This window comes from Artibeus jamaicensis, unplaced genomic scaffold (assembly GCF_021234435.1).
Source record: "Artibeus jamaicensis isolate MK-2021 breed Jamaican fruit bat unplaced genomic scaffold, CSHL_Jam_final contig_426, whole genome shotgun sequence".
NCBI classification, from domain to species: Eukaryota; Metazoa; Chordata; class Mammalia; order Chiroptera; family Phyllostomidae; genus Artibeus; species Artibeus jamaicensis.
This window is the reverse complement of record NW_026521826.1, coordinates 9,723,826-9,748,781: the sequence shown is the minus strand read 5'-3', so window position 1 is coordinate 9,748,781 and position 24,956 is coordinate 9,723,826. Positions and strand designations below refer to the sequence as shown.

General features: G+C 38.7%; 1 protein-coding gene and 1 long non-coding RNA gene across 8 annotated transcripts in view; one reads left to right on the top strand and one right to left on the bottom strand.

Annotated features, from left to right (window-relative positions):
* LOC128627522 (uncharacterized) overlaps positions 1-24,956 on the top strand; it is a 120,688-nt gene that overhangs the window by 62,800 nt on the left and 32,932 nt on the right. For all 5 annotated transcript variants that reach the window (XR_008391742.1, XR_008391741.1, XR_008391740.1 and 2 more), the window contains exon 2: positions 24,372-24,459. This is a non-coding gene — a long non-coding RNA (uncharacterized LOC128627522). The remainder of the gene's footprint in view (positions 1-24,371; positions 24,460-24,956) is intronic.
* Positions 18,554-24,956, bottom strand: part of LOC119048004 (sperm-associated antigen 6) — a 39,567-nt gene continuing 33,164 nt past the window's right edge. For 2 of the 3 annotated variants that reach the window (XM_053665840.1, XM_037143512.2), the window contains 2 exons: positions 22,629-22,774; positions 18,554-18,704 (listed from right to left, as the gene is read on the bottom strand). In XM_053665840.1, the coding sequence (XP_053521815.1) occupies positions 18,635-18,704; positions 22,629-22,774 (216 nt within the window). In that variant the 3' untranslated portion in view covers positions 18,554-18,634. The remainder of the gene's footprint in view (positions 18,705-22,628; positions 22,775-24,956) is intronic. The other variant, XM_053665841.1, reaches the window with a different exon arrangement.

The following is a 24,956-nucleotide window of genomic DNA, read 5'->3' as shown; positions in this document are numbered from 1 at the left end:
CAAAAACCCCAGGTACTTTGCCAGACACTGTGCTAGGCTCCCCAGGACAACAGTGAACAAACAAGGCAGAGCTCTCTTGGGCCTTCTGTCAAGTGGGGAGAGAAGCCAATAACTAAACACATAAAATATGCAACAGTATGAGACTAGGAGAAGAAATAAACGAGGAGTATGGGAGATTAGCAGTCACAGGCTCTAAACCCAAACTTTACATGGTACTATAAAAAAAAGTCTGCACTCTTCTGTCATAGCAGGTTTTTATATATTTAAACAATAGATGCTTTCTCCACGCATTCCAAGCCACTTTTCTCCAGGTCAGTGGCCCCCCACCTTCTCTAACCAGGCACTTTCTTTAGATACTCATAAAAATCCCAGAATCATGGATCCCCAGAAACGTTACCACCCTCCCCCCCCCAAGGCTCTCAGTCTGTGAGTATCACCCATCGCCACAGTTTTCTGTGAAATCCCATTATTTCTGAGAGGAATGGAAAAGAAAGGTCCAAAGACAACTTGGTTACATGTGAATTTTTAGACTAGCGAGGGAATACAACATTAAAGGAGATGGCGTAAAGATGAGTGATAGCTTTATACCACTGAAGACACTAATTGTAAAATCTGAATAAAAATGTGAGGGAAAATACAGATTTTTCTTCTCTTTAATCGATATGGAAAAATTTGCCAGCTGTTTCCTCCCTGAAGGCGGCTGGCAGCCATTCGGGAGAGATGGTTTCGTTCGCAACAGCTTTTCCTCGAAGCCTTCCCGTAAGTCCGTCCACTGCCCCAATAACCAGGATAGGGATGAGGAAATTGGAGCCGCTGCCGCCCGTCAAACAGCCACAAAAAAGCGGCAGGGAGGCCGCTCTATGCCAGAGGGCCAAACGCCGTCCTACGTTTACACCGCGTCCTTAAGTAAGTCTGTTACTATAAGTAACGAGGAAGGTGCACGGAGGAGAAAACGAAGGCCAACAACTGTCCCCGACCGCTACCTTCCAGCAGGCGGGGACGAGCAGCCGCCTCCGCAAGGGGCAGAGGCAGCAATGCAAACGGCGCTCCCGCCTACGAGTCTCCTTTGGAAGTAGTGCCGCCAGCGCGGAGGGAAACGTCTGGGTGCTGCACCGGGCGCACGCGAGCCCTCTGCAGAAATGAGGCTGCGGTGGCTCCCACCCGCCTCAGTGTAGGAAACGGGCCGCCGCTCTATGTTCGGTACTGAAGTCTCGCTGCGGGGCGCTCAGTCAAGGCAAGAGGCCCGAGGTGGGTGGGTGGGGTGGAGGCAGCGACCCTGACATCTTTGGCCGGAGCCTGCACGCGGCCAGACCCTCTCTGATGCCAGCAGCTGGACAGCAGGTGCTACAGGTTGGGCCACAGCCCGTGGTGCGGTTGGCGGCCAGGCCGAGTGACTGCCAGGACCTGGCTCACGTACCTCCCCAAACTCCTCCGCTGAGCGCCCGAGCCTCCGGCCCCGCGGCTGGAAAACAGTGGTTGTGAGGGTTCCAGCGGAGACAATGCAGGTTAACAAATCCACATGTAGCATACACAGTACTTTCTCCAAAATAGGAGCCAAAAGGGGCACAATATTAACACACCCGGCCACATGCAAGCAACTTAAAACATTGTGCTGGGGGTGGATGAGGTAAACGCAAAAGACCATAGTCAGTCTGTTTCTATGAACTTCTAGAAGAGTCGAAGCTAGTTAGGGGAAGCAGTTCCCTGGGGAGGGGTGAAGATGGAAGAGGATGCAATGCCAGGAGCAGGAAGGAACTTTGGGGTAATAGACAATCACACGTCTTAACAGTGGTAGTTACAAGACAAAGACAGTGGCCAAAATGTATCACACTGTAGTCCTCAAATAGGTGAATTTTAATATATTCCAATTGCCCCTCAAAAGGGGGGGGAGAGTTAAAGTAGTGACTAGGGGTAGTTGAGAAATAAAGGACAGGTTGGTAGAGAAATTTCACGATTTACGAAATCTGAGCGCTAAACGAGTGCTGTCTCTAAACAGTGGCTCCTTGTTTCCTGAGAATCGGTGAACACCAGCACAGGAACAGCTCTGGTTTAAGAAGGAGACTACACCACACCCAGTTTGTGCACCTCCCCAGATTTGGCGGGTCCTACCCCTACTGCTATTCTAGCTTCTTGCTCAGCACAGAGATCTGGCCTTTGCTGCTAGGGTTTCCAGGCAGGACAGCCTCCCCAGGGTGAGGGTCAGGCTTCAGCGTGGCCTCTGTCACACCAAGGCTCTGATGGAGGCTCTGGCCCCTGACGCCAGTTCTAGACTCCTGTGAAAAACCGTGAGGCTAACCCAGCATGACCTTGCTTCCCTGGCAAGTGAAAAGAGGGTTCAGTTGCCACGCCCAGAAGAGCTGGGGCATGAGGGCCCCATGAGACAAACTTGCATCCGAGAGTGCAGAAAGCAAGAAGTAGCCAGCATATAAACTCCTCTCCCTCTCTTTGACACAGGGTCTCAAGCAGTGATGGTTCTGCATGGCTTGTCTGGAAGCTGTCCTTTGGGACTGAGTAATGAGCTGTAGTTTCTTGTGAAGTTGTTTTCAGCTCAGTGCTTCGTCTCGTTGTCTTTTTGCCTTCCTTTCATTTCCCCTTACCCTTACTGCCCTGGGGTTGCCCCTCCTAATAAAATCTTAACAGTTAAACTTGACCTCAGGCTCTGCTTTCTAGGTAATCCTTTAGCAGCATTTGGGCTTTAGGTCTGTGCTTTACTTACAGTTTCACAGCTATAATAACAAACAAAATATTATTTTGGGCTCTGGCTTACTGTCCTGTTAGACCCAAACTGCTATTTTGAAAGACATCCAGTTGAACTCACTGCTAAATACATACATTTATAACTACATTCCTCTGTTTGAAGCTGGTAGGGACAAAAGTTTGATTTTTCCATTTTATGGGTGCCTAGTGATGTTTCCTTTCAAGAATAAATTTCTAGACCACAGGCATGCACATGTTTTAAACATTTGGAAATTTGAAAAACTTGAAAAGCATGTGGTTGCAAAACAAAGCAAATGCTTTTCAATTATGACCGTAAAGCTGTTATTGTTGTGGGGGTCTAGTCATATGTTTTTTATTCATTCATTAAGCCATGTTCTTTCTACCTGTTCTAAAATCTTATTAGGGATGGCTATATTAAAACTTTTTAAAGGGACTTTTGGTCCAGAATGCTTTGCAAATAATTTTTCTTTGTGTTTTTTAAAACACTGAGGACTTCAGTAAGTTTGGGATTTTTGTTTGTTTTATCCTCACCTGAGGACATGCTTATTGATTTTAGAGAGAGGATAAGGGAGGGAGAGAGAGATTTGACCAAGTGGTTATCTTTCACACACAATGTGAGAGGGGCTGGCGGTCTGTAACCCAGGCATGTGCCCTGACCAGGAATTGAACCCTCAACCTTTTGGTTTGTGGGACAACACTCCAACCGAGTCACCTGGCCTGGGCAAGTTTGTGTTTTTAATAATAGCCACTGGCTTTGTGGCCCCCTGTTTATTGCCAGGTTTGTCAGACCTTTTCTTCTCTCCCACCTGATTTGCCAGCCACTTGTAACGTGGTCAACAGTACTTTGAGGTGGATCTGGCAAGGGTAATATGTTAAAAAGGACATTTCCACTTTCTGGACCTCAGAACCCTCACTTTCCTGGCCACTTAAACACTGTTACATAATATACAAACATGGACTGGTGGTTTTCTGAGACATATGCTGGTAAAGTCACATCTGTAAATCTACCTCTCTATTAACATAATATTTTTATTAGAGACTAACTTTTCTTGTGTATAATCTGACCTATCAGAACACTTTTCAAAAAAAGTTTTTAAGGTTTTTTTTTTTTTTAATTTTTAGAGAAGGGGAAAGGAAGGGACAAAGAGAAACATCAATGTGTGAAAAGAAACACATTGGTTGCCTTTCACGCTCCCAAATGGGGTCCTAGCCAGCAGCCAGGAATGTCCCAGAGCTGGGAATGGAACCCTTCACTTCCCAGGCCAGCATTCAGTCCACTGGGCCACACCAGCCAGGGCTAAAAATTATTTTTAAAAGCATGTCCTGCTAACATCTGTATCATTGTAGTGAATTGGTTTTTCAATGCAAATTTTGTCATCCTATCATGTGAACAGTGTTTAATCTTAACACTTGAAAATATTTTATCTGAGGTTAATTCCAATCATGAATCCAGGCTGTACACATAATATACACATAAAAGGTATGTGTATACCTTTTACACATAAAAGGTATGTACACATACCTTTTCACAAAAAGAATAAAATATTTTTAAATATTTTGGGTTACAAACAGGCTGAATCTGAGGACATTCTATTAAGCAGACACAACAGCTTCTCCTTAAATCCTGGCACTTGATTCTTTCCAAATATATGAGGGCAGATAATGTTCTAGCAAACACATAGATTTTATTTATACAAACAGGTATTGACCCATTCAGAATAGGTTGTAAGCTTGCTGCGATTGCACTGCCATTACTCAAACAGTTTTAGAATTCTGAAAAAATTTGCCACAGGAGACTGAGTCACATTCTTTTAAATGTGAGTCACATTCTTTTAAGTTATAGCAATCTTCCTCTCAGAGTAGATTTAATTATTAAAAATATACTCAAAAGTCATTTGAAACCAGACCAAGCTTGGTAACATTGTTTAGCATCAGAAAGTTAAACATGAAAGAATAAAAATAAGTAAAGTGAGTAGTACTTTTTAAAAAATTAAACTGTGGAAAAAGGAGAATTAAGAAAAGATTGAAGCAGAAATTAATAAATTAGAAAACAAAAGCACAATTATTGATGAATTCCAAAAATATTTTTCAGAAAAAAGTAGGAAGAAAGTAGAGAAAGATCTGGCAAATGTATTTAATAGAAGAGATTGACTACATACATAAAATTATAAAGGAGAAAGGAGATAAAACATCTAGAAAATTTGGGGTTTTTAAAAAATTATATGAGAATACTCTATGTAGTTAATGATATGCTAAAACATTTGTTCTCTGGAAAAATATAAATCACCCAAATTGAATCAAGAAGAAATTAAAAATCCATGTAGATCAAAACCAGAGAGGAAATTTTAAAAAGGCTCAGCCCTAGAGATTATATTTGCAAATTCTTGCATAATTTGAAGGATATATAATTGCTTTCTTTTCTTTTGAAGTATATTTTATTGATTATGCTATTACAGTTGTCCCATTTTTTTCTCCCCTTTATTCCTCTCCACTGTGCACCCCCCTGCCACTACAGTATTCCCCACCCTTTGTTCATAACCATGGATCATATATATAAATTCTTTGACTTCTCTATTTCTTATACTATTCTTAACCTCCCCCTGTCTATTTTCTACCTACCATTTATGCTTCTTATTCCCTATACCTTTTCTCCCATTATCCCCCTTCCTTTCTCTGCTAATAAGTCTCCATGTGATCTCCATTTCTGTGATTCTATTCTTGTTCTAGTTGTTTGCTTATTTTGTTTCTGTTTTTGTTTTTCTTTTAGGTTCCATTGTTGTTAGTTGTGAGTTGTTATTTTACTGTTCATATATTTGGTGATCATCTTCTTTGTGGGGGCGACTTTCCTCGCAAGTCCCCCCAGCCTCCACGGATGAGAGTAAATATGACTGAGACATGATGTGATCTGCTTAGGGAGGAGAAGTGGCCATTTTCCCAGAGGAAAAAGGCCGTGAGCAGGGGCCAGTTTCTCTGAAGGAGAAAAAGGCCTCGGGCCTGCTCCTCCAGGGCCCTTTATTGGGTTGCAATACACAGGAACACAGGGTGGCAAGGATCAAACAGTAGATAACAATTCAAAGAAATCTGAGGGTTTGGTATGAGTCAGAGTCTGTCAAGAACAGAGTTTTAGGGTTTCTTGCTGGAACCTTTAACATATGAATGAAAGCACTCTTAGCAGAGCAGATTTCACAGGTTTATCAGCAAGTCTTTTTGATGCCAGATTTTTCCCCAGGACACGTTCTAACAAGGCAAGGAGCTGCACTTCTCCCCATCAGGTATTCAGGCTTAAAGGGATTAGAGCCAGGAAGTGCTTCTCCCAGAGGACATGGGGACTTGGGCTATGTCAAAGCTGGGGGGTGAGAGTCTATTGCTCTCTCTTTGTTGAAGCCCCCCAAGTCCTTCCATGAAGGCCTCCCAAGTGATTGAGTCTGGCTTAGGTTGCCCCCCGCTGTGAGGAGTCTTACCTGTCATTGACTTCTGACCAAGCTTTGGGGGCAGGGAGAGGAAACTGAGGCAGCATTTGCTACCAGAGACAAGCTTTGTCTCCTGTGGCTCGCAGACCCAAAGGTGGTCCCTCACCCTTAGCCACAAGGGATAGAGATACAATTCCTAGAACCAGGCAGAGTAGTCTACCTTCTTAGTTAAGTCTCTTTAACATTTCATATAATAAGGCTTTGGTGATGATGACCTCCTTTAACTTGACCTTACCTGGGAAGCACTTGATCTGCCCTTCCATTCTAAATGATAGCTTTACTGCATAGAGTAATCTTGGATGTAGGTCCTTGCCTTTCATGACTTTGAATACTTCTTTCCAGCCCATTCTTGCCTGCAAGCTTTCTTTTGAGAAATCAGCTGATAGTCTTCTGGGTACTCCTTTGTAGGTAACTGTCTCCTTTTCTCTTGCTGCTTTTAAGATTCTCTCCTTATCTTTCATTTGCGTAATGTAATTATGATGTGCCTTGGTGTGTTCCTCCTTGGGTCCAACTTCTTTGGGACTCTGAGCTTCCTGGGCTTCCTGAAAGTCTATTTCTTTTGTCAGATTGGGGAAGTTCTCCTTTTTAAAAAAAAATTATTTATTTTTAGAGAGAGGGGAAGGGAAGAAGAAAGATTAGGAGAAAGAAGGGAGAGAAACATCAATGTGTGGTTGCCTCTCATGTGTCCACTACTGGGGACCTGGCCTGCAACCCAGGCATGTGCCCTGACTGGGAATCGAACCAGCAACCCTTTGCTTCACAGACCCGTGCTCAATCCACTGAACTACATCAGCCAGGGCTCTCCTTTATTATTTGTTCAAATATGTTATCAATTTCTTTCTCTTTCTCTTCTCCTCCTGGCACCCCTATGATTCAGATATTTAAACACTAATTAAACAAATATTCAGGAATGTTTAAAGATGTCCTGGAGGTTCCTAAGCCTCTCCTCATTTTTTTTGAATTCTTGTTTCTTGATTTTGTTCTGGTTGAATGCTTCTTTCTTCCTTCTGTTCCAAACCCTTGATTTGAGTTCTGGTTTCCTTCCTACCACTGTTGGTGCCCTGTAGATTTTTCTTTATTTCACATAATGTAAGTGTCATTGCTGCCTGTGTCTTTTTTATGCTGTTGAAGTACCCATTGAGTTCCTGGAGTATCCTGATAATCAATGTTTTGAACTGTGCATCTGATAGGTTGGCTATCTCTTCATCACTTAGTTGTACTTTTTCTGGAGCTTAGATCTGTTCTTTCATTTGGCCCCTTTTTTTTTTGGTCTCAGTGTGCCTGTTATGTAATAAGGAGCAGAGCCTTAGATGTTCACCAGGGCAGGGCAACCCACATCACTGCGTTGTGATACTGTATGTTGGGGGGTAGGGTCTGAGAGGGAACAGCGCCACTTGCTCCTCTCTCTGCCAGTTTTCAGTTACTTCCCCCACTTCCCACAAGCAAAGTGGGCCCTTCTGGTGCTGATTCCCAGATGGGTGGGTTTGTATATATTCTTGGACTCTGTGGGTCTCGCCAACAAACTATCCTGTGAGACTGGGAGTTTTTCCTGCTGCTGCCTCAGCCCCCACAGGTGTTTTCAGAGGCTTTGAGGCTTTATTTCCCCACACTGGAACCCTGGGTTGTGTGGTCTGTCTCAGTCCCCAGTTGTTCCTCCTGATTTATCTGCATGCGAATGTGGGACCGACCAGTCCGCCAGCCACCACCTTGCCATGTTGTCCTCTCCACCTGGCTGCCTGTCGTCATCCCTCCTACCAGTCTGGATGAATATTTCTTTAACTCCTTGGTTGTCGAACTTCTATATGGTTCAATTTTCTGTCAGTTCTAGTTGGTTTTTGTTTTTAAGTTTGTTGTTGTCCTTCTTTTGGTTGTGTGAGGAGGCACAGTGTGTCTACCTATACCTCCATCTTGGCCAGAAGTTCAATTTTGTTTATTAATTAATTTAGTCATTCAAAAATATCTGAATGTCTTCTGAATACAAGGGACTCATCCTAGGTCCCCACTCAAGTGGACAGAGTTTAGTTGACTGCAGCAGGACTCAAGCATGAGGCACCCTAAATTTTTTAACCCTTAGTGAATATTAAATCAATAGTAAACATCAGATATTTAGTAAGGTTTTTAAAAATAATAATGTTAATCGTAAGACAGCCAAACTCTAAGGAAGAGAAGAAAGTGTAAAGTTAATTCCTCAACCTCCCAGCACCATTCTTCATTCTCAAATGCTATTTTTTAGTTTATGCAATTATGTATATAGTTACAGTGAGCATTCTTGAATATCTTTGCCTACTGGTGCTGGTGTACTTGTAGGATTAATGACTAGCAATGGAATTGCTGTATCTACTGTATTTTACCATGTATAATGCACTACTGTGTATAATGTGCACCTGTGTTTTTGGCCCAAACTTTCAGGGAAAAAGTCTTTTATTTTCATTTTTTAATTCAGTTATTTATTTATTTATTTATATTTAGATACTTGTTCTTGTATTATAAAGGAATTTTAGCATTTATTTTTAAACATGTTATGGTATAAGAAATTTTATGTAACAAATAATTACAAAATACAAGAATAGATACAAAGTATTTCAGGTACCACCCAGGTATAACGTGCATCCTTATTTTTCCCTGTATAAAAGTTCACATTATACATAGCAAATTATGGGTAATGTGACAGTAGAGGCATTAATAAAATTAGGTTACGAAGATGCCTGCTATTCTTTTCTTTTTTGCCATAGGTTGCCTGTTATTCTTTAAAATTATGCTGAAATAATTTGATAATAAGACAAGAGACAGAAGTAATAACTAAAATATTTAAAAGCTGAAGAAAAAACACCTTTATTTGCAGATGGTACTTTTGCCTAAGAAACTCAATAGAACTGACTGAAAAGGTATTATAAAATAGTTGTTAAAAAAAGCAATAACTTTTCCAGTGACCCAACAATAACTTGGGAAATTACACTTGCACACGTGCAGACACACACACACACACACACACACACACACACACACAGTCTGTCCAGAAAGTATCCTGCCATGTAATATGAAAAATAAAGCCATTTATTGAAGAAGATGCAAGAAACATTGTACATAGGGCAATGATACCTCAGTCCCCTTCAAATTAGGCACCTTGGGACCTCTTTCATCAATGGTCTGAAATCTCTTTCCTTTCAAAGGTGATTTTAGTTTTAAGAAAAGCCAGAAGTCACAGGTGCCAAATCTGGGCTGTAGGGGGCTGAGTCACCTGGGTCATTTGATGTTCCACCAAAAAACTCTACACAAGACATGATGCGTGAGTGGGCACGTGGTCATGGTGCAGCTGCCAATCACCAGTTGCCCAGAGCTGCGACCTTCTGCATCACCCAAATAATTTATTTATTTTATTTTATTTTTTTAACTTTTTAAAATTGATTATGCCATTACATTTGTTCTATTTCCCCTCCTCCGTTCCCCTCCACCCTGCACACCCCTCCCCCACCATTTTCCCTCCTTTAGTTCATGAACATGTGTCTCAAGTTCTTTAGATTCTATATTTCCCCTACTATTCTTACCTTCCCCGCTATCTATTTTCTATCTACCGTCTATGCTACTTATTTTCTGTACCTTCTCCCCCCTTCTCCTTCTCCCATTCCCCTGTTGCTAACCCTCCATGTGATCTTCATTTCTATGGTTCACTCCTGATCTAGCTGTCCTCTTAATTTGCTTTTGTTGTAGGTGTGGTTGTTAATAACTGTGAGTTTGCTGTCCTTTCACTGTTCATCTTTTTTATCTTCTTTTTCTTAGGTAAGTCCCTTTAACATTTCATGTAGTAAGGGCTTGGTGATGATGAACTCCTTGAACTTGACCTTATCTGAGAAGCACTTTATCTGCCCTTCCATTCTAAATGAAAACTTTGCTGGATAGAGCAATCTTGGTTGTAGGTCTTTGGTTTTCATGACTTAGAATACTTCTTTCCAGCCCCTTCTTGCCTGTAATGTCTCTTTTGAGAAATCAGCTGACAGTCTGATGGGCACTCCTTTGTAGGTGACTGTCCCCTTATCTCTTGCTGCTTCTAGAATTCTCTCCTTCATTTAAATCTTGGCTAATGTAATTATGATGTGCCTTGGTGTGTTCCTCCTCGGAGAGTCCACCTTCTTTGGGACTCTCCGAGCTTCCTGGACTTCCTGGAAGTCTATTTCCTTTGCCAGATTGGGGAAATTCTCCTTTATTATTTGTTCAAATAAGTTTTCCACTGGTGGCTGTTCCTCTTCCCCTTCTGGTACCCCTATAATTCAGATGTTGGAGTGTTTAAAGATGTCCTGGAGGTTTCTAAGCCTCTCCTCATTTTTTTGAATTTTTATTTTTTCATCCTTTTCTGTTTGGTAATTTTTTTCCTCTTTCTGGTCCACTCCTTTGATTTGAGTCCCAGTTTCCTTTCCATTACTATTGGTTTCCTGTGCATTTCCCTTCATTTCAATTAGTTTAGCCTTTATATGTTCCTCCAATTTGTGACTAAAATCAACCAGTTCTGTGAGCATCCTGATCACCTGTGTTTGGAACTGTGCATCTAAAAGTTTTGCTATTTCTTCGTCACTCAGATTTATGGGCTCTGGGGCTCTGAGTTGTTCTTGAGCCGTGTTTTTATCTGTTTGTGCCTGTTATGTATGAGGAGCGGAGCCTTAGTTGTTCACCTGGGCGGGGCCACCCAGGTCACTGGTTTGTGAGGCTGTATGTGGGGACGGGGTCAGAGAGGGAGCAATGGCAGTCCTCTCCGCTCGCCCTTTCTGCCTCACCACTCGCCCCCGCCTGCTTATCCAAGCACAAGTGTGGGAGTCTGCCGTCCTGCGCCAGTCACTGGGGCCTGCCAGATCTGTCTCAATGTTCGCCTCTTCACTGGTTTATCTGCGTGCATATGCACGACCGACTGCAGACAGCCAGCAGTGCCTCTTCCCTGGGTTCCGCCCGTAGCTAGCCCACACCTGGCACCGCCTGGATCTTTTTTGCCCGACTTGGTCCGCTTCTGGTTTCGCCCGTCTCACTGGTTTAGCTGAGTGGTCTGTTGTTTCTGGACTCTGTATTTGATTTTCTGTGTGGTTTGGTTATGTTTATTGTTGTTAAAACTTTGTTGTTTTTAGATTTGGTTGTGCGAGGACGAAAAGTGTTCCCACCTATGCCTCCATCTTGGTGGAAGTCCTCCCCAAATAATTTCTATGAAGAAATGTTCAAGCTTAACACAAAATTTGATGCAGATTCATTGCTTTCCTTGCCCAGTGATTTTGAATGTGACAGCCACACAGTACACATGCTTACTCAGTGGTGTCCACCACTCCCACTGACTAGTACAGTGAAGTCATTATTGTTCACACATGCATATTCCAGTCCACTTTCCTTGGCTGACAGTTTACATCAAGGTCATGCAAACCATTCTCATTATATTAACAATAGTTGGACTTTTCCCAAACAGACTATATGTGTATGTGTGTGTGTATTCACATATATAATATGGGCAAGAACTGGAGGGTATGTATTCAAAACAGAGAAAAAAACATGAGAACAAAAATATTTTAATAAATTGAGAAATGTATTATGCACTGAGATACATTTGTCTATTTTTTATTTGTGATTTTAACTGAAATTCCAATGGGGTTTTTTTGGTTTTTGTTCTTTTAAAAATATTTTATTTAATTTTCTAGAGAGAGGGAACAGGAGGGAGAAAGAGAGGGAGAGAAACATCTATGTGTGAGAAAACCATCAGTCAGTTGCCTCTCACACATGCCCAGTTAGGCACTTGGCCCACAACCCAGGCATGTGGCCTGACAAGGAATCAAATTGGCAACCTTTTGGTTCACAGGCTGGCACCCATTCCACTGAGCCACACCCACTAGGGTGGGATTGTTTTTTGAAGTTGAAAAAAAATAATTTCTGTTTGGAGAAAAACAACAGAGCAGAGTAGCCAGAATAGTTTTGGAAAGGAAGAATCATAACAGGAGATTCTCCATACCAGATGTTAATACATATGACAAACCCACATGCAATGATTTTGAATTACTGAGAAAAGATTGGTAAATAGATTAATATTTAAGAACAAATAGTCTTGAGAGAAAATTCAGTATACCAATAAATGAAGCATCACCAATAAGGGGGACATGGCTTATTCAATAACTAGTACTAGGAAAACCAGCCATTCATTTGGGAGGGGAAGAAACAGGTTAGATGCTCACTTTATACTAAATACTGAAGTACATTCCAAATGGACTAAAGAGGCAAATGTAAAAATGAAAAAGATCTCTCTCTCTCTCCCTCTCTCTCTGTCTCTCTCTCTCTATATATATGAAAGATCTCTATATGTATATATGTATGTGTACCTATGTGTGTGTGTATATATATATGTGTGTGTGTGTATATATATATATGTATAGAGAGAGAGATCTAAGTAGTTCTTGGATGGGAAAGAACCATAAAACAGTAGAAGAAATCACATAGCTGTATCTACATAAGCATCTGTTTGTCAAAAAATTATAAATGATATTGAATAATAAGTTGCACAGTTAACATTTTGATGGGTATGATGCTAGGTGGGTATGGACTTATTTTTTGAAAAATAACTGGTATTTTCTTCCCCGTCTGAACCAAATTGATAACTGAGTGAAAATTCTAGCCACATACTCTAACCTCAGATGGGAGCACCCCTCAGAAGAAATTTAACCACTAAAGTTTCCAAAGTGAAGTCAGGAGCTTCTAATTAGGAAGAGCTGCAAAGGCTACAGAGAGTCTACCCAGGATTATCTGTGCCACGTGTCTGGCCCTGATCAGGCAACTCAGTTGCTTAGATTGTTGTCCCACATGCTAAGGTAGCCAGTTTGATCCCCATCCCCCCACCCCACCCCCATCCCCCATCAGGGCACATGCAAGAATCAACCAGTGAATTCATAAATAAGTGGAACAACAAATTGATGTTTCTCTCTCTCCCTTCGTCTCTAAAAATCATTAAAAATTTTTTAAGTATCTGAAAATTTCATTTAGATTTAGATCTGAGAAAATTTGATGTTCTGGTTTAGTTTGCTTCCAATTTGAACTAGTTGCCTAAGAGTTATATTTTTTGGTTAAACTTACAGCATTAAGGATTAGCAAATTGTTAAGGCCCATTCTAGTTGTGGGTGGGTTGAGGATTTAATTCAGTTTGTATCTGTGGTAAGTCTATAAAAGGTGTGACTAGAAAACAGCAGCAGCCGAAGGATGAGTGCATTGACCCTTGGCCCTGAAGAGGAGATGTGCATAGTGGAACATTAGAGTATCACTATGGTTCACCCCCTGTGGTGCTCAGATCCACTTGTTTCTTATAGTAAGTTCTGCCCTCTAGTAACCAGCAACCCTAGGACTCTGGTTGGCCTTTATTGCTAAGAAAACACAAGAAAGTTGGTGGGAAAACTATAGTTGCTGCAGCTGCAATGGATCTCAAGACTAGAGTAATTGATATTTTATTCCCTTCTGCACCACCCATCATAGCTTTGCCTCAGCCTCAGCTAGTAAGTACCCATACTGGTCTAGGCAGATTACACCATAGATGTGAATACTGACATGAACTCAGCACAATAGCGGCAAGACATGGGCATCTGGGCCATTAGCTGATAGAACTTTATTGTGTCCTTTGGCCCTACTCATGCCCGGTCTTATATATGCCACTTCCATTTTGTGGTGGATTGCTGCTGGGCCCACTCAGCTTATGGCTTGCTGGATGTGACAGAACCCAGCTATGAGGGTTATCTCTTGCCATAAAGTTATTTTATGCCCCATGGTCAGATACTCCATTTCAATCAAGGATCATTAGACTGAAACAACATCTGTTTGAAAGGTGTATAGACCTTTACCAGACATCAGGGATAGTATGACTTTGCTTCAGAATCCTAGGAGTCTATGTTGTGGTTCTCCTACTGGGATTACTGGTAACTCGAAATGGCATCTTTTTCCACCACAGGTAACCTTTAACCCCATAGAGTCTGCTGAGTGATACAGCAGGGCTGCTTGCACTGGTGCCTAGACCAGCTTCGGAGCCAGTCTTTTACAAACTCTGTCACCTGCTAAAGGGATTAGAACAATATTCTGAAGTGCGTGGGAAATAACTATGAATATGCTTAATGGAGATTTTCAGGCTCCATTTTTATAGGAACCAGCCTCCCTTCAGTCAATGGGTTCCAGATCCGATAAATGATTCAGGTCTGGAAACTAGGCCAGTGACAGTGTCATTTTTTGGGGGCAGCTGCCCATAGCCTCCTGACAATCCAGTCTTGATTTTTTTAATAAATTGATACCCTTATTGCCTGCCTATCTATTTTGCCTCTAGGAACATTGAGTTCTATAAACCATCAATATAGTTCTCTATAGATACCAAACCAATATTGCAATTCATTGCAATAACTGCACACTTTTAAATTTTTATTTATTTATTTTTAGACAGAGAGAGAAACATCTATTTGATTGCTTCATCTATTCATGCATTCACTGGTTGACTACTGTGTGTGCCCTACTGGGGATTAAACTTGTAACTCTGGTGTTTCAGCACACTTCAACCAACTGAGCTAACCAGCCAGGCCTAATTACTCACACTGCTTCTGACAGTTATGTACTGTCACTTGGTCTCTATTGTGTCTGGATCTTCTCATCCCTATTAAGGAGCCCAGTTCTATAACAGTGTCTTCTCCAGTCAATCCTGGCAAACAAGACTACCACCAAAGAAATTCTCAGTGATCCTTACCCATGCATTGCTTATCACTTTGGTAAGTGGTGTGTTCTCTGAACTTTGAACACAGCCAGTGGGTGGGTTTTCCATCCCTGCATGTGCATACCCACCTCTATGAGCCATCTGACATCGTTTCCCAGTCAACCATGGCCATGGCAGTTGGAGCATTTCCACTTCATTTAGTGTGGGCTGTTGATTTGTCTAAGCTTCTAAGTGCCATTCTTGCACCTGGGGTGCTTCCTAGGGTGCTAAATCTTTATCCTGGGAGAATATTCCCTTTATCAATAAACTCTTCCTAACCCAAATTTAGTCACTCTTCTTCATTACTGTACTGGTATGTTTGAGCTGACTTTTTTCCTTTTGTATGCACAAAAAGGTGTGTAATGGTCTCTGAATAAGCAGTATCTTAACCCATGTTTCAGGACGAAGAAAGGTGAATGGAGCCCCAGCAGAGTTGCTTTCCAAAGATCTGCCATCTTGAAATAATGACAATGTTCTTGATCCAGTCTTAAAAATCAAGATTTAAAGGCTATAGGGATTATTCCAAAATGTGCTTTGCTTTTGCACATTTTTGCACATAAAATGTCACCTGATTTGGTTTTATATTCAGTGTTTATAAATATAAGAGTAATGGCTTAATTAGTATTTCTGACTTAATTGCAGGTTTTATTGTAGGACATACTTCTCCGTGGGGGAAATGGGAAGTGAGGGAAGCAGTAAGGTCAAATGTTTCCAGGTTTTGTAATAAAGTGATGAATGTTTTTATAGAGACTGACTCCTTGATTTTTAAAAATGAATTCCTTCATGCAATAAACACATTATTTGGAATTTTTTCCAAACCCGATTTAGAAAAGTAGAAAGAAGATTAGCAAATTCTACCTACTGAGCACTTACATGCACAGTTGTACAGGCTGTGATTACACAAGGGCACCAACACACCTTAGGGGGTATGGTTCACATTGTAAACATCATTATTTGTATATTTATTAAGAAAAATTTCCAGCAGATGGCAGTAAATTGTCTTACTTGAACAAAATCAGAATATTACAATTTCTGCCAAAGAGATGTAAAGTGTCTTAAGGACTGTGCATATTTTTTTTGTGTAAATAAAAGTATCATGTAGACTAGTGGTGGCACTGCTTATTATGTGCCAGGGCCTATGCTCACTCACCCTTGCTGAATCCTCAGGAACCTATGAAATGGGTGCTATGAGTAACTTGCAGAAAGCCAATGAGTCAGGTTGTAGTTTTGAGAGTCTAATCTGGGTCTCTAACTCAGTTATCAGCCTGCCCTCTTTTGCACTAAGCGATGATATTTCAGCAAACTATGGCCTGGGGAGTTAAGGAGACTTGACCATAGAGAGTCTTCTGCGCGCTGATGCTCAGGCCAACCTGCTACCTGTTCTCCTGCGTGCTTACCACAGGGCTGGGTGCCCTGTGGTACCCAGGGTGGTGTCCCATTAGGGACTGAGGAGCAGGGTACATGTCACTCACCCAAGAAGAAGGCCATACTTGAGTTAGTAAGAAAAAAATAGGAGAGTGATGAGATTCTCTTTGGCATTTTAATTATATTTGTATGGTTTAAATTATACATGCTACAGAAATTCAAAAAAACAAAGCCAATTTAGGTTACAATAGTTTTCAAAGGTCCACCAATAGATGAGTGGATAAGACAACAAGAGACACTATTTTTGTTCTAGTACAAATAGAAAATTTTTTGTTTTAAAAAGTCCATTATGAGTCTAAAAAGTCTATTCAAAGTTTCATAATAGACTTTTTGAAAAAATAAAGCTTCATTTGCTTTAAGTTTTTTATGTCAAGGAATATTTCATAGCATAAATTTTCCAAATTGCTATGATCAAATTGTAGCACCCATCCATACATTATTAAATATCTATTACTTTCTTTGATACTATTTGATAAGTATGAAATGATGTATGAGGTGTAAACCTTCAAGCACAATATAAAATGGCCAGAAATACATAATAGGAAATTCACCATTCCCATAACATCAGAGGAGGTTTTACCCTATATCGACCAATTTCTTCATTACCAACATGGTCATCTGAGAAAAAAAGGTTTTAATGTGAGAAAGATGAAAACTACCTTCATTTTCTGAGATTCTTAAAAGGCCCATAGTACAAGCAGGCAGACACAGGAGAGAGGAATGAAAACTACAAAATTGGGAATGAAAATGATGTTTTCTTATGCAATAAGTTTGAGTTACTGCAAGGAAACAAATTGGGCCCAAGGAGGTATTAAAAAGTAAAACTAGGAAATGGAGGAGCCAAAGAACTTACATACATGACCCATTAACAGAGGCTGGGTTTTGTCTGAGGGAATAGGGGGCATTGGGTGGAGAAGAGCAAAGGGAAAAAACCAGGACAACATTAATAGCATAATCAATAAAATATAACTGAAATAGAAAAAAGAAAACAAATTTAAAAAGTGTGATTAAATAAAATGAAAAAAAAATTTTAAAGTAAATAATGACAGTGAGAACATAAATAAATAAACAAACAAACAAATAAATAAATAAAAAGTAAAACTCCAAGCAATTAAGGCTGATATAAGGCAAAAAGAAATGGGACAATTATGGGTATAATAATGTTTTAAAAGATGCAAAAAGCTATGCACCATTAGGAAATGATCACAGAGATGAATTCAGAGAATACCATAAATAAATGGGAAGGTTCCTTCTGAGAAGGAATAAAAAGAGTCTGAGCCAGAAACCTGAAGTCCGGCCAGATCGGAAGCACTGGCATAGGGGCTCCCTGGTTATCATTCACTTCCTCTCCAGTCTTCCAGGGGAGATCAGTATAAGGACTGTCCCTTTAGATCAAAAGACACACTCATGCCAACTAACCAAGATTCCTAAATCTAAGCACATCTTTCCCAAGGCCAGAAACACCATAGATAGGAAAAATGAAAAGGACAATTCTCATGCTGTTTTTATTTAAAATTTTATTGATACCCTCTCTCACCCCACACTAGCTCCCTAAGTGAATGAAGATGCATGTAAAATAGGAGCCTGATGGTGTTCTTTTCAAATCTCTGCAAAATATGACTTTTGAAACTTGGGAAAGGAAAGGTAGGGTACGAGAACACTGCTGACCCATTTTGCATGCCTGCTTCCTTGTTTATTCATGAGCAGAACTAGACTAAGAAACCTTTCAATGAAAGTAGAAATCATGTCTGCAATTATATAAAACTTCCTGTTGACTTCTGTCCTCTCCAGCACCGTGAAAGGGAAGAAACAGTTTAGGGAGGGCAAGAAAAGTGCTTATAAAACTTCAGATGAAAAGGTTGCCTCTTTCAATTATTTCCCTTCTATAACCCACTGTGGAATTTGCAAGGCCATTTTTACTTGCCTATGCCTATGAAGAACTGAACAAAAGAACTACAAGTTTTTTAATACCACCTTTTCATGTGTCTAATTAGAGGGGTGTGTGTGTATGGTTTTTAATAGAACAATAACAAATGCTTTAAAATTATTTAATGTCTTTCAAAATCTACCTTTAGATTAAATCCTGTTTAATAAATGACCAAGAAAATTTTCTCATAAATTCAAGCCACTAATTTTTAAAGTATTACATAAATTTAGAAAATATTATCTAAAGGTATTTCACATTGAATAAATTCTAGAATGTATTTAATTCAAATGTTTAGAAAGAGGTTAAATAATTGTTATTCATAACTACTCTGCTGTGAATTTGAGTAGAAAAATGTAACTTTGCTTAGTTAATAATTGGTTGATAGCTGTCCACTCTCTGCAAAAGTGTATCTGAATATCCAGGAGAATAATACCTGAAAAAGAATGTTTTTTTATTAGATACTGGTAAAAATTTTCAGCATAGTAGGCACAAAAGATTCAATACAAGGTTTTTATCTGAAATAATACTATAAAATGAAACCTCTGAATAATTATGCTCCAGTAATGCTTTGTGTACAAGGTTAGAGACTATCAAGAAAAAGAACATCAACTCACAAGCCTGTGCTAGATAAATAATAACATTTAAGAGATATCAAAGCAGGGGCAAAGAATGGATATTTTTAAATCCAGTGATTAAAGTGTCTTTGTTTTTATTATGTCAAATGACTGATATTGCTTTAATGATCACAGCTAATAGATTCTTTTCATAAGTTGGACAACACAGCCTATCATTACTAATCAAGTTCTGCATTCTGATTGTCTTAGAGATTATTTTCAAGTTATGTTTTAATCAGATCTGGTCACCCATAAAAAATTTCTGGGAGCATAATTCATGTTAAATAACTATTTCATAAGTGGTTTACAAATAAATATTCTTTTACATAAACATGGGAAATTAATTTCATTTGTTTTTGATCATCTATAGTACTATAAATTTATATTTATAAATAGAATATTTTATGAAAGATTTAGTATAAAAGTATTAAATGTATTGATTAATGCATTGTGGGATGCTTCACATACCATGGAAAGAACTTACATACATATAAAAATATGTCAAATAAAGTTTGGTAGACATCCTAGAATATAATAAAGAACTAAAAAAATCTAAAGGGTAATTAAAAAATTTCCAAGACACTTAAAATAAGTAAGCCTCCTAAGGTGCTTTCTCCAGGTAAAACCTAATGTTCAAGACTTGTTTTGTCCTCTGTTAGTTATCTTTATTCTCAGATGCTTGACTTAAAAATTCATAATTGATAGTATACTAATTTCTTCTACAATCTGTCAAGCTATAGTGGACAAAAGAGAGCTGTATTTTTCTCAATAATGTACTTATTTAGATAGTCATAGTTAAACAGATATATACATATTGTTCAAACATAAAAAGCTACTTTAAAGAATGTTATTCTTCTAAAGGCCTCCTACTCTGGAAAAAAAATTGTCCCTTCAACAGTGGATCTTTTCAAAGTATTCATACACTGAGGAATTCATAGCTGTTTCTCTATGTTAGTCACAAATTTTAAAGTAGGCCTCACCTTCCTAAGCCTTATACAATAAATATGTCAGGTATAAGATAGGTATTTGTTTATGTAAATAGCAAGAATTAGATTTTTTTTAAAGCACCAAACTTTGAAAATTGTGCTGATATATGGTAGGTGCTAACCACATACTCCTCATAAAAGAACTAAAATGAACCTCCAAAAAGGGATAGGAAATTCCTTTTCTCTGCTTGTCAACAATTGCTATCCCAATTTACCTCTATCTGGCCTTTAAGAATATAAATGAATTAGCCCTGGCTAGTGTGGTTCAGTGGATTGAGCACTGGTCTGCAAGTCCAAAGGTTGCTGGCTTGATATCAGGGCACATGCCTGAGTTGTGGGCCAGGACCCCAGTAGGGGTTGTGCGAGAGGCAACCACACATTAATGCTTCCCTCCCCCTCTTTCTCCCTCCTTCCCCCTCTTTCTAAAAATAAATAAATAAAAATTTTAAAATATTAAAAAAAATGTAAAGAATATAGATGAATTAACCTTATTCTAGACCCTGTAGAATCTGGGTTATTATACAGTTACCATATCAGAAAGTGCCAAATAGAAGACTGTATGCATGCCTCCCTCCCAAAATTAAATGTTTCATAAAAGCATTGTCCCCTCTCCAGTTTAGACTGAGATCCAGAAGACATGAGTTCCCAAAACTCTGCTGTGGAATGGACAAGGACTAGAACTTAGGACTTCTAACATGTAGTCCTAGGTCCCTTCTCTCTCATCATACTAACTACCTTTATTAGAAATTTTGAAAGATTACTAAAATTGGAAGGCAATAGGTAGTAAATGTTTAGGGTAATAAGAGCAGAGAGACTGTAACCATTGATAATCTGTCTTATAAAGAATAATAAACTCTGACTGGTGTGGCTCAAAGGATTGAGTACTGGCCTGAGAACTAGGGTGGCTGGCTTGATTCCCAGTCAGGGCACAGGCCTGGGTTGCAGGCCAGGTCCCCAGTAGGGGGCAAGCGAGAGGCAACCACACATTGATGTTTCTCTCTTTCTCCCTCCCTTCCCCTCTCTGAAAGTAAATTATTTATTATTTTTTTAAATAAGTTTTTTAAAGCATTAAAAAATAGTTCTAAAATAGTTACCAAGTGATTCTTGAGAATATGTTTGTAAAAATAAAACCATAATTTTAAGATTGTATTTGTCCCTTCTCATAGAAAGATAATATTTCAAAGATATCTATAAAACACCATTTTATAGAACCTAGTCTTTCAAAAATATATCAGAAACTTGAAAAGGTCAGCTAACCAAAATTCTTAATGATAATTAATCAATTTTTAAAATAAAATTCAAGATTACAGGATGTTAGAAGTCAAAAATTTACAATGGCATTTTGACAAATCACCAAATTAGATTCTATATAACATGTTAGAGTTTTTTGTTTCCCCTTGTGCTCTGTAAAATAATCCTAGGAAGGAGTAGAAAGAAGATTTCTATTCAAGAAAGTACTTTACTACTGGTTAATTCTAATAGGTCATTCTATTTGGGGAGCCCTTTAGCTTTTTTCATTTTTCTGTATTTTTTGTGTTAGAAAATTGAATTAAGTAATTTAATTTTACACAAAATAGCATTCTTTTTAAAGGGGTGTGTAAATGTATACAAATTAACTTCATCTTTTCTTGAGAAAGGATTTTCATATTTCCTTCATTTGGTGGTTTTCCACAAATGTTTTACACACATATGTTACATAAATATTGGGGTATATTATTATAATTGTAAATTTTATATAGTATATACTTTATGATATACCATTTCTTTGGTATATTTTATATGTATTAATATTTTCAAAGTTAACTTATTTGAACTCTTGGTCAAGGAGTTCTCATAAACCTCCCAAAAGTGCATAGACTTAAATGTGCAAGTAAAGAGTTTACTTGCAGAATATATGTAAACAGAAAACACATTATAATCTTAAAAAATTATTTTTATGTTTTTAAAATTAGTGTTTCCATATGTATGAAAACCCACTGATATAAAATAGGAAGAATAGTTTATATAACTTTTATAAGTTTTCAAATTAAAATTTATATTCTCCAATATTAGAGAAAATAAGAAATAAGTGTAGGATTAGAAAAATATGGCCTTTAATTCTGCATGTGTTGTGCGAATTTTTCACACAATAAAAGGAAAGTTACTTCCCTGGTAACTTCAAGTTTGGTGGTATGGTACTATTTTAGGCTTACAAGGTTTGAGGCTTAGGTTTAATGCTCTTCAAATAAACCTCATTTTAAAAAATTAATCTTGAAAGTAGCTTCCCGCTGCATTACTATGGAGCATCTGCATATCATAAACATTACTTATTTAATTTCCTCTTAAATATAGTTTGTAACTTTTTCTGATACTAAACATGTCTTTTCTATTTGTAACACTCCTATTAATATAAAGGTGAGCTTAATAATAAGCAGGGTATTACAAAAATCAGAATCTATAGGCTTTTTCTAAACCAGGTTCACATTAAAGATTAATTTAATTTGAACTGTGTATTTGAGTAATCTTTTGTAAAGCATGTCTTAAATTAGTACAGAAATGTTTTAAATGACATTGCAGTTTGACTTGGAAATGTGCGTGTCATTCGGAACATTATTTAACTTGAGGGAAATAAAGTGATCAAGAGCAGAGGTAAAGGTCTACATTGGTCTCATGTAGTATTTCAAAGTACACATTTTGACAGAGTAAATATAGAAATCTAGACTTGAAAACAGAAAAAACACATTATAATTTGACCTTCTAATAGTCTGTTTTTCCCACCTTACTATTTCCTCTGGGTAGCAGTTATTAATACTGTTGATGTATTCCTGAAGAAGAGATCCAGGTTCTGCTTTAATCTCTTGAACCTTTTTAAGTCCACCACTTGTTACAAAAAGTCGTCGAGCTTTGCTATCATGTGGCAGCACCTTGAAAAATGAAGCACATTAAAATGTCAGCTTTTCTTTTCCAAGTTGGATTGTTACTACTGAAAAGCAACGGTATACCTGAGGAAGTGTAAAAGAGTATTCATGTCCCATATGCCTTTAATACAATGAACCTAAATTTGCTGAGATTAGAAGTAAAATTCAATCCTTTTAGAAATGTATGAACTTTCTGTGTTGTGCAGATGGAATAAAGGCATTGAACATGAGCGAAGGCAGTGGAGACCCAATCACATACATAAAACATAAAGTGGTGTCCCTCCATTGCTGACATCCATTTAAAATCTTTCTACTACCTACAAAATTAAAGGCAACCGCCTTAACTGGGCCCAGAAGGCTTTCTGCGACCCAGCAACTAATTACCTCTCCAGCTTCCTTTCCCACCAATCTCTGTCCCAAATGTGCATGCTGGGGCAGAGTTTCTTGCCTTTGCCCATGCTGTTCCCTCTCCTAGAATGTCCTTCCACCTTCCATGTACCCCCCCACCCCCGTGTGCTTGGATAACTCTTGCTTATCTTCTAAAATTCAGCTCAGGTGTTATCTCCTTTAAGAAACTTTCTTGGGAACTCCCCTATTCTCTTATCCTAGGATGAGTTAGGTACTTTTCTTCTTTCCTAGCATTCTGTTAAACCCCACTGGTATACCTGCCACATAATATTTTAATTATCAATGTATGTGTCTGTCATACATAAATGTCATGAAGGCAGAAACTGTACATTATTCATTCATTTTTTTCCCTAGTGTTCGGTGCCTAATAGATGCTCAATTACTATTTAACAAATGAATGAACATACTAAGGAGTAGGCAGAAAAAGGAAATTGAGATGTCAAAGAGATAGAAAAAGAATCGGGAAAGTAAGGAATCCACAAATCCAAGAGATTTTAAGAAGCAACCAGTGAGAACTAAAGAAAGTCCCCGTATTTGACAATGGATGTTTGTGTACTGAGAGGAAAGAGCCAGTGTAGAAATTAATGATGCAAGGCCACAACTGACCAGACAAGGAGGGAGGTTCACAGTGTGGGAATTTCCACTCTCTTCTTGGTCATTGCTACTATTCCCTCTGACAGAAACGCCCCTTCTTTCCCCCACCATCCTTACTCTTTCTTCAAAACCATCTCTTTTCACTTGTACTTTCTGTATTGAAGCCCTCTCTGAATGCCTCAAACTGTATTCACTTATTTCTTCTTTTTAAAAAGATTTATTATGCAGTCTAGCACATTGAAATAATTTCTAATTGTTTCTTCTAGCCTCCCCAGATAGATTATGAAGTTACTTGAAGAACTTTGTCTTTTTTTTTTTTTTTTGTCTATTACTCCAGGCTTTACAGGGTACATGTTGGCATTTAACAAATACTTAAAACTTCAAAAAGGATGTGGCTAATAGAATGTTAATATACATCATCTGGACAAAAAAAAGAGATTACACTAGACTATATTTGAAAAAATGGAATAGTCTACAGATATATCAGTTTTAAGTATATATTTTTTTTGTCTGGAGAGTCTTCATACCTATTATGTCTGTCCCCAGCCACATTAAACTGCTATCTTCTTACCTTCTGTTTTGCTTCCCTATCTCTTTCTAGTGCTCTGGGACCCTTAGATGAAGAACACGCAAAATTCTGCTGAAGCAAATATTCTTGAAGGCACAATTCTAAGAGTACATATTATGAGGTACTGTCTGTATTTTATCTTGGCTATCTAACCTTTCACCAATCTGATTTATTTTTATTTTCTTTAATGACTTTTTATAATTCTTAAATTGGATTAGTGTTCATTTTTAATAGCAAGTTCAATAAAACTAGACCATTTCGGTAGCCTAAAAGATTTAAAATAAAACTTTCAGAAATAATGTCAACTTCTTATTTCCAAGAGCTGATAAGTCAGTCTATAGATGATCCACTCAGCTCCTTACTGTACCCCCTTAGGTAGCTGCTCAGTTTCTTACTTAGCTGTGGTGGGGGAGAGTTTAATTATTTTCTTCATGCATTTATCTGAAAGAACATAGGTGTTGGTGTACAGAATTGCATCCCGAAGAAGCTTCAGCAGTGTGAGCCCACTATCCAGTGGCTACGGTGTCTGAGTGTTGGCCAATCGGTTGGAGATTATGGAAAGAGTTCAGAGAAGTAAAGACTGGTAGCATCTTTCAGATGAGCACCTAAAATTGGACC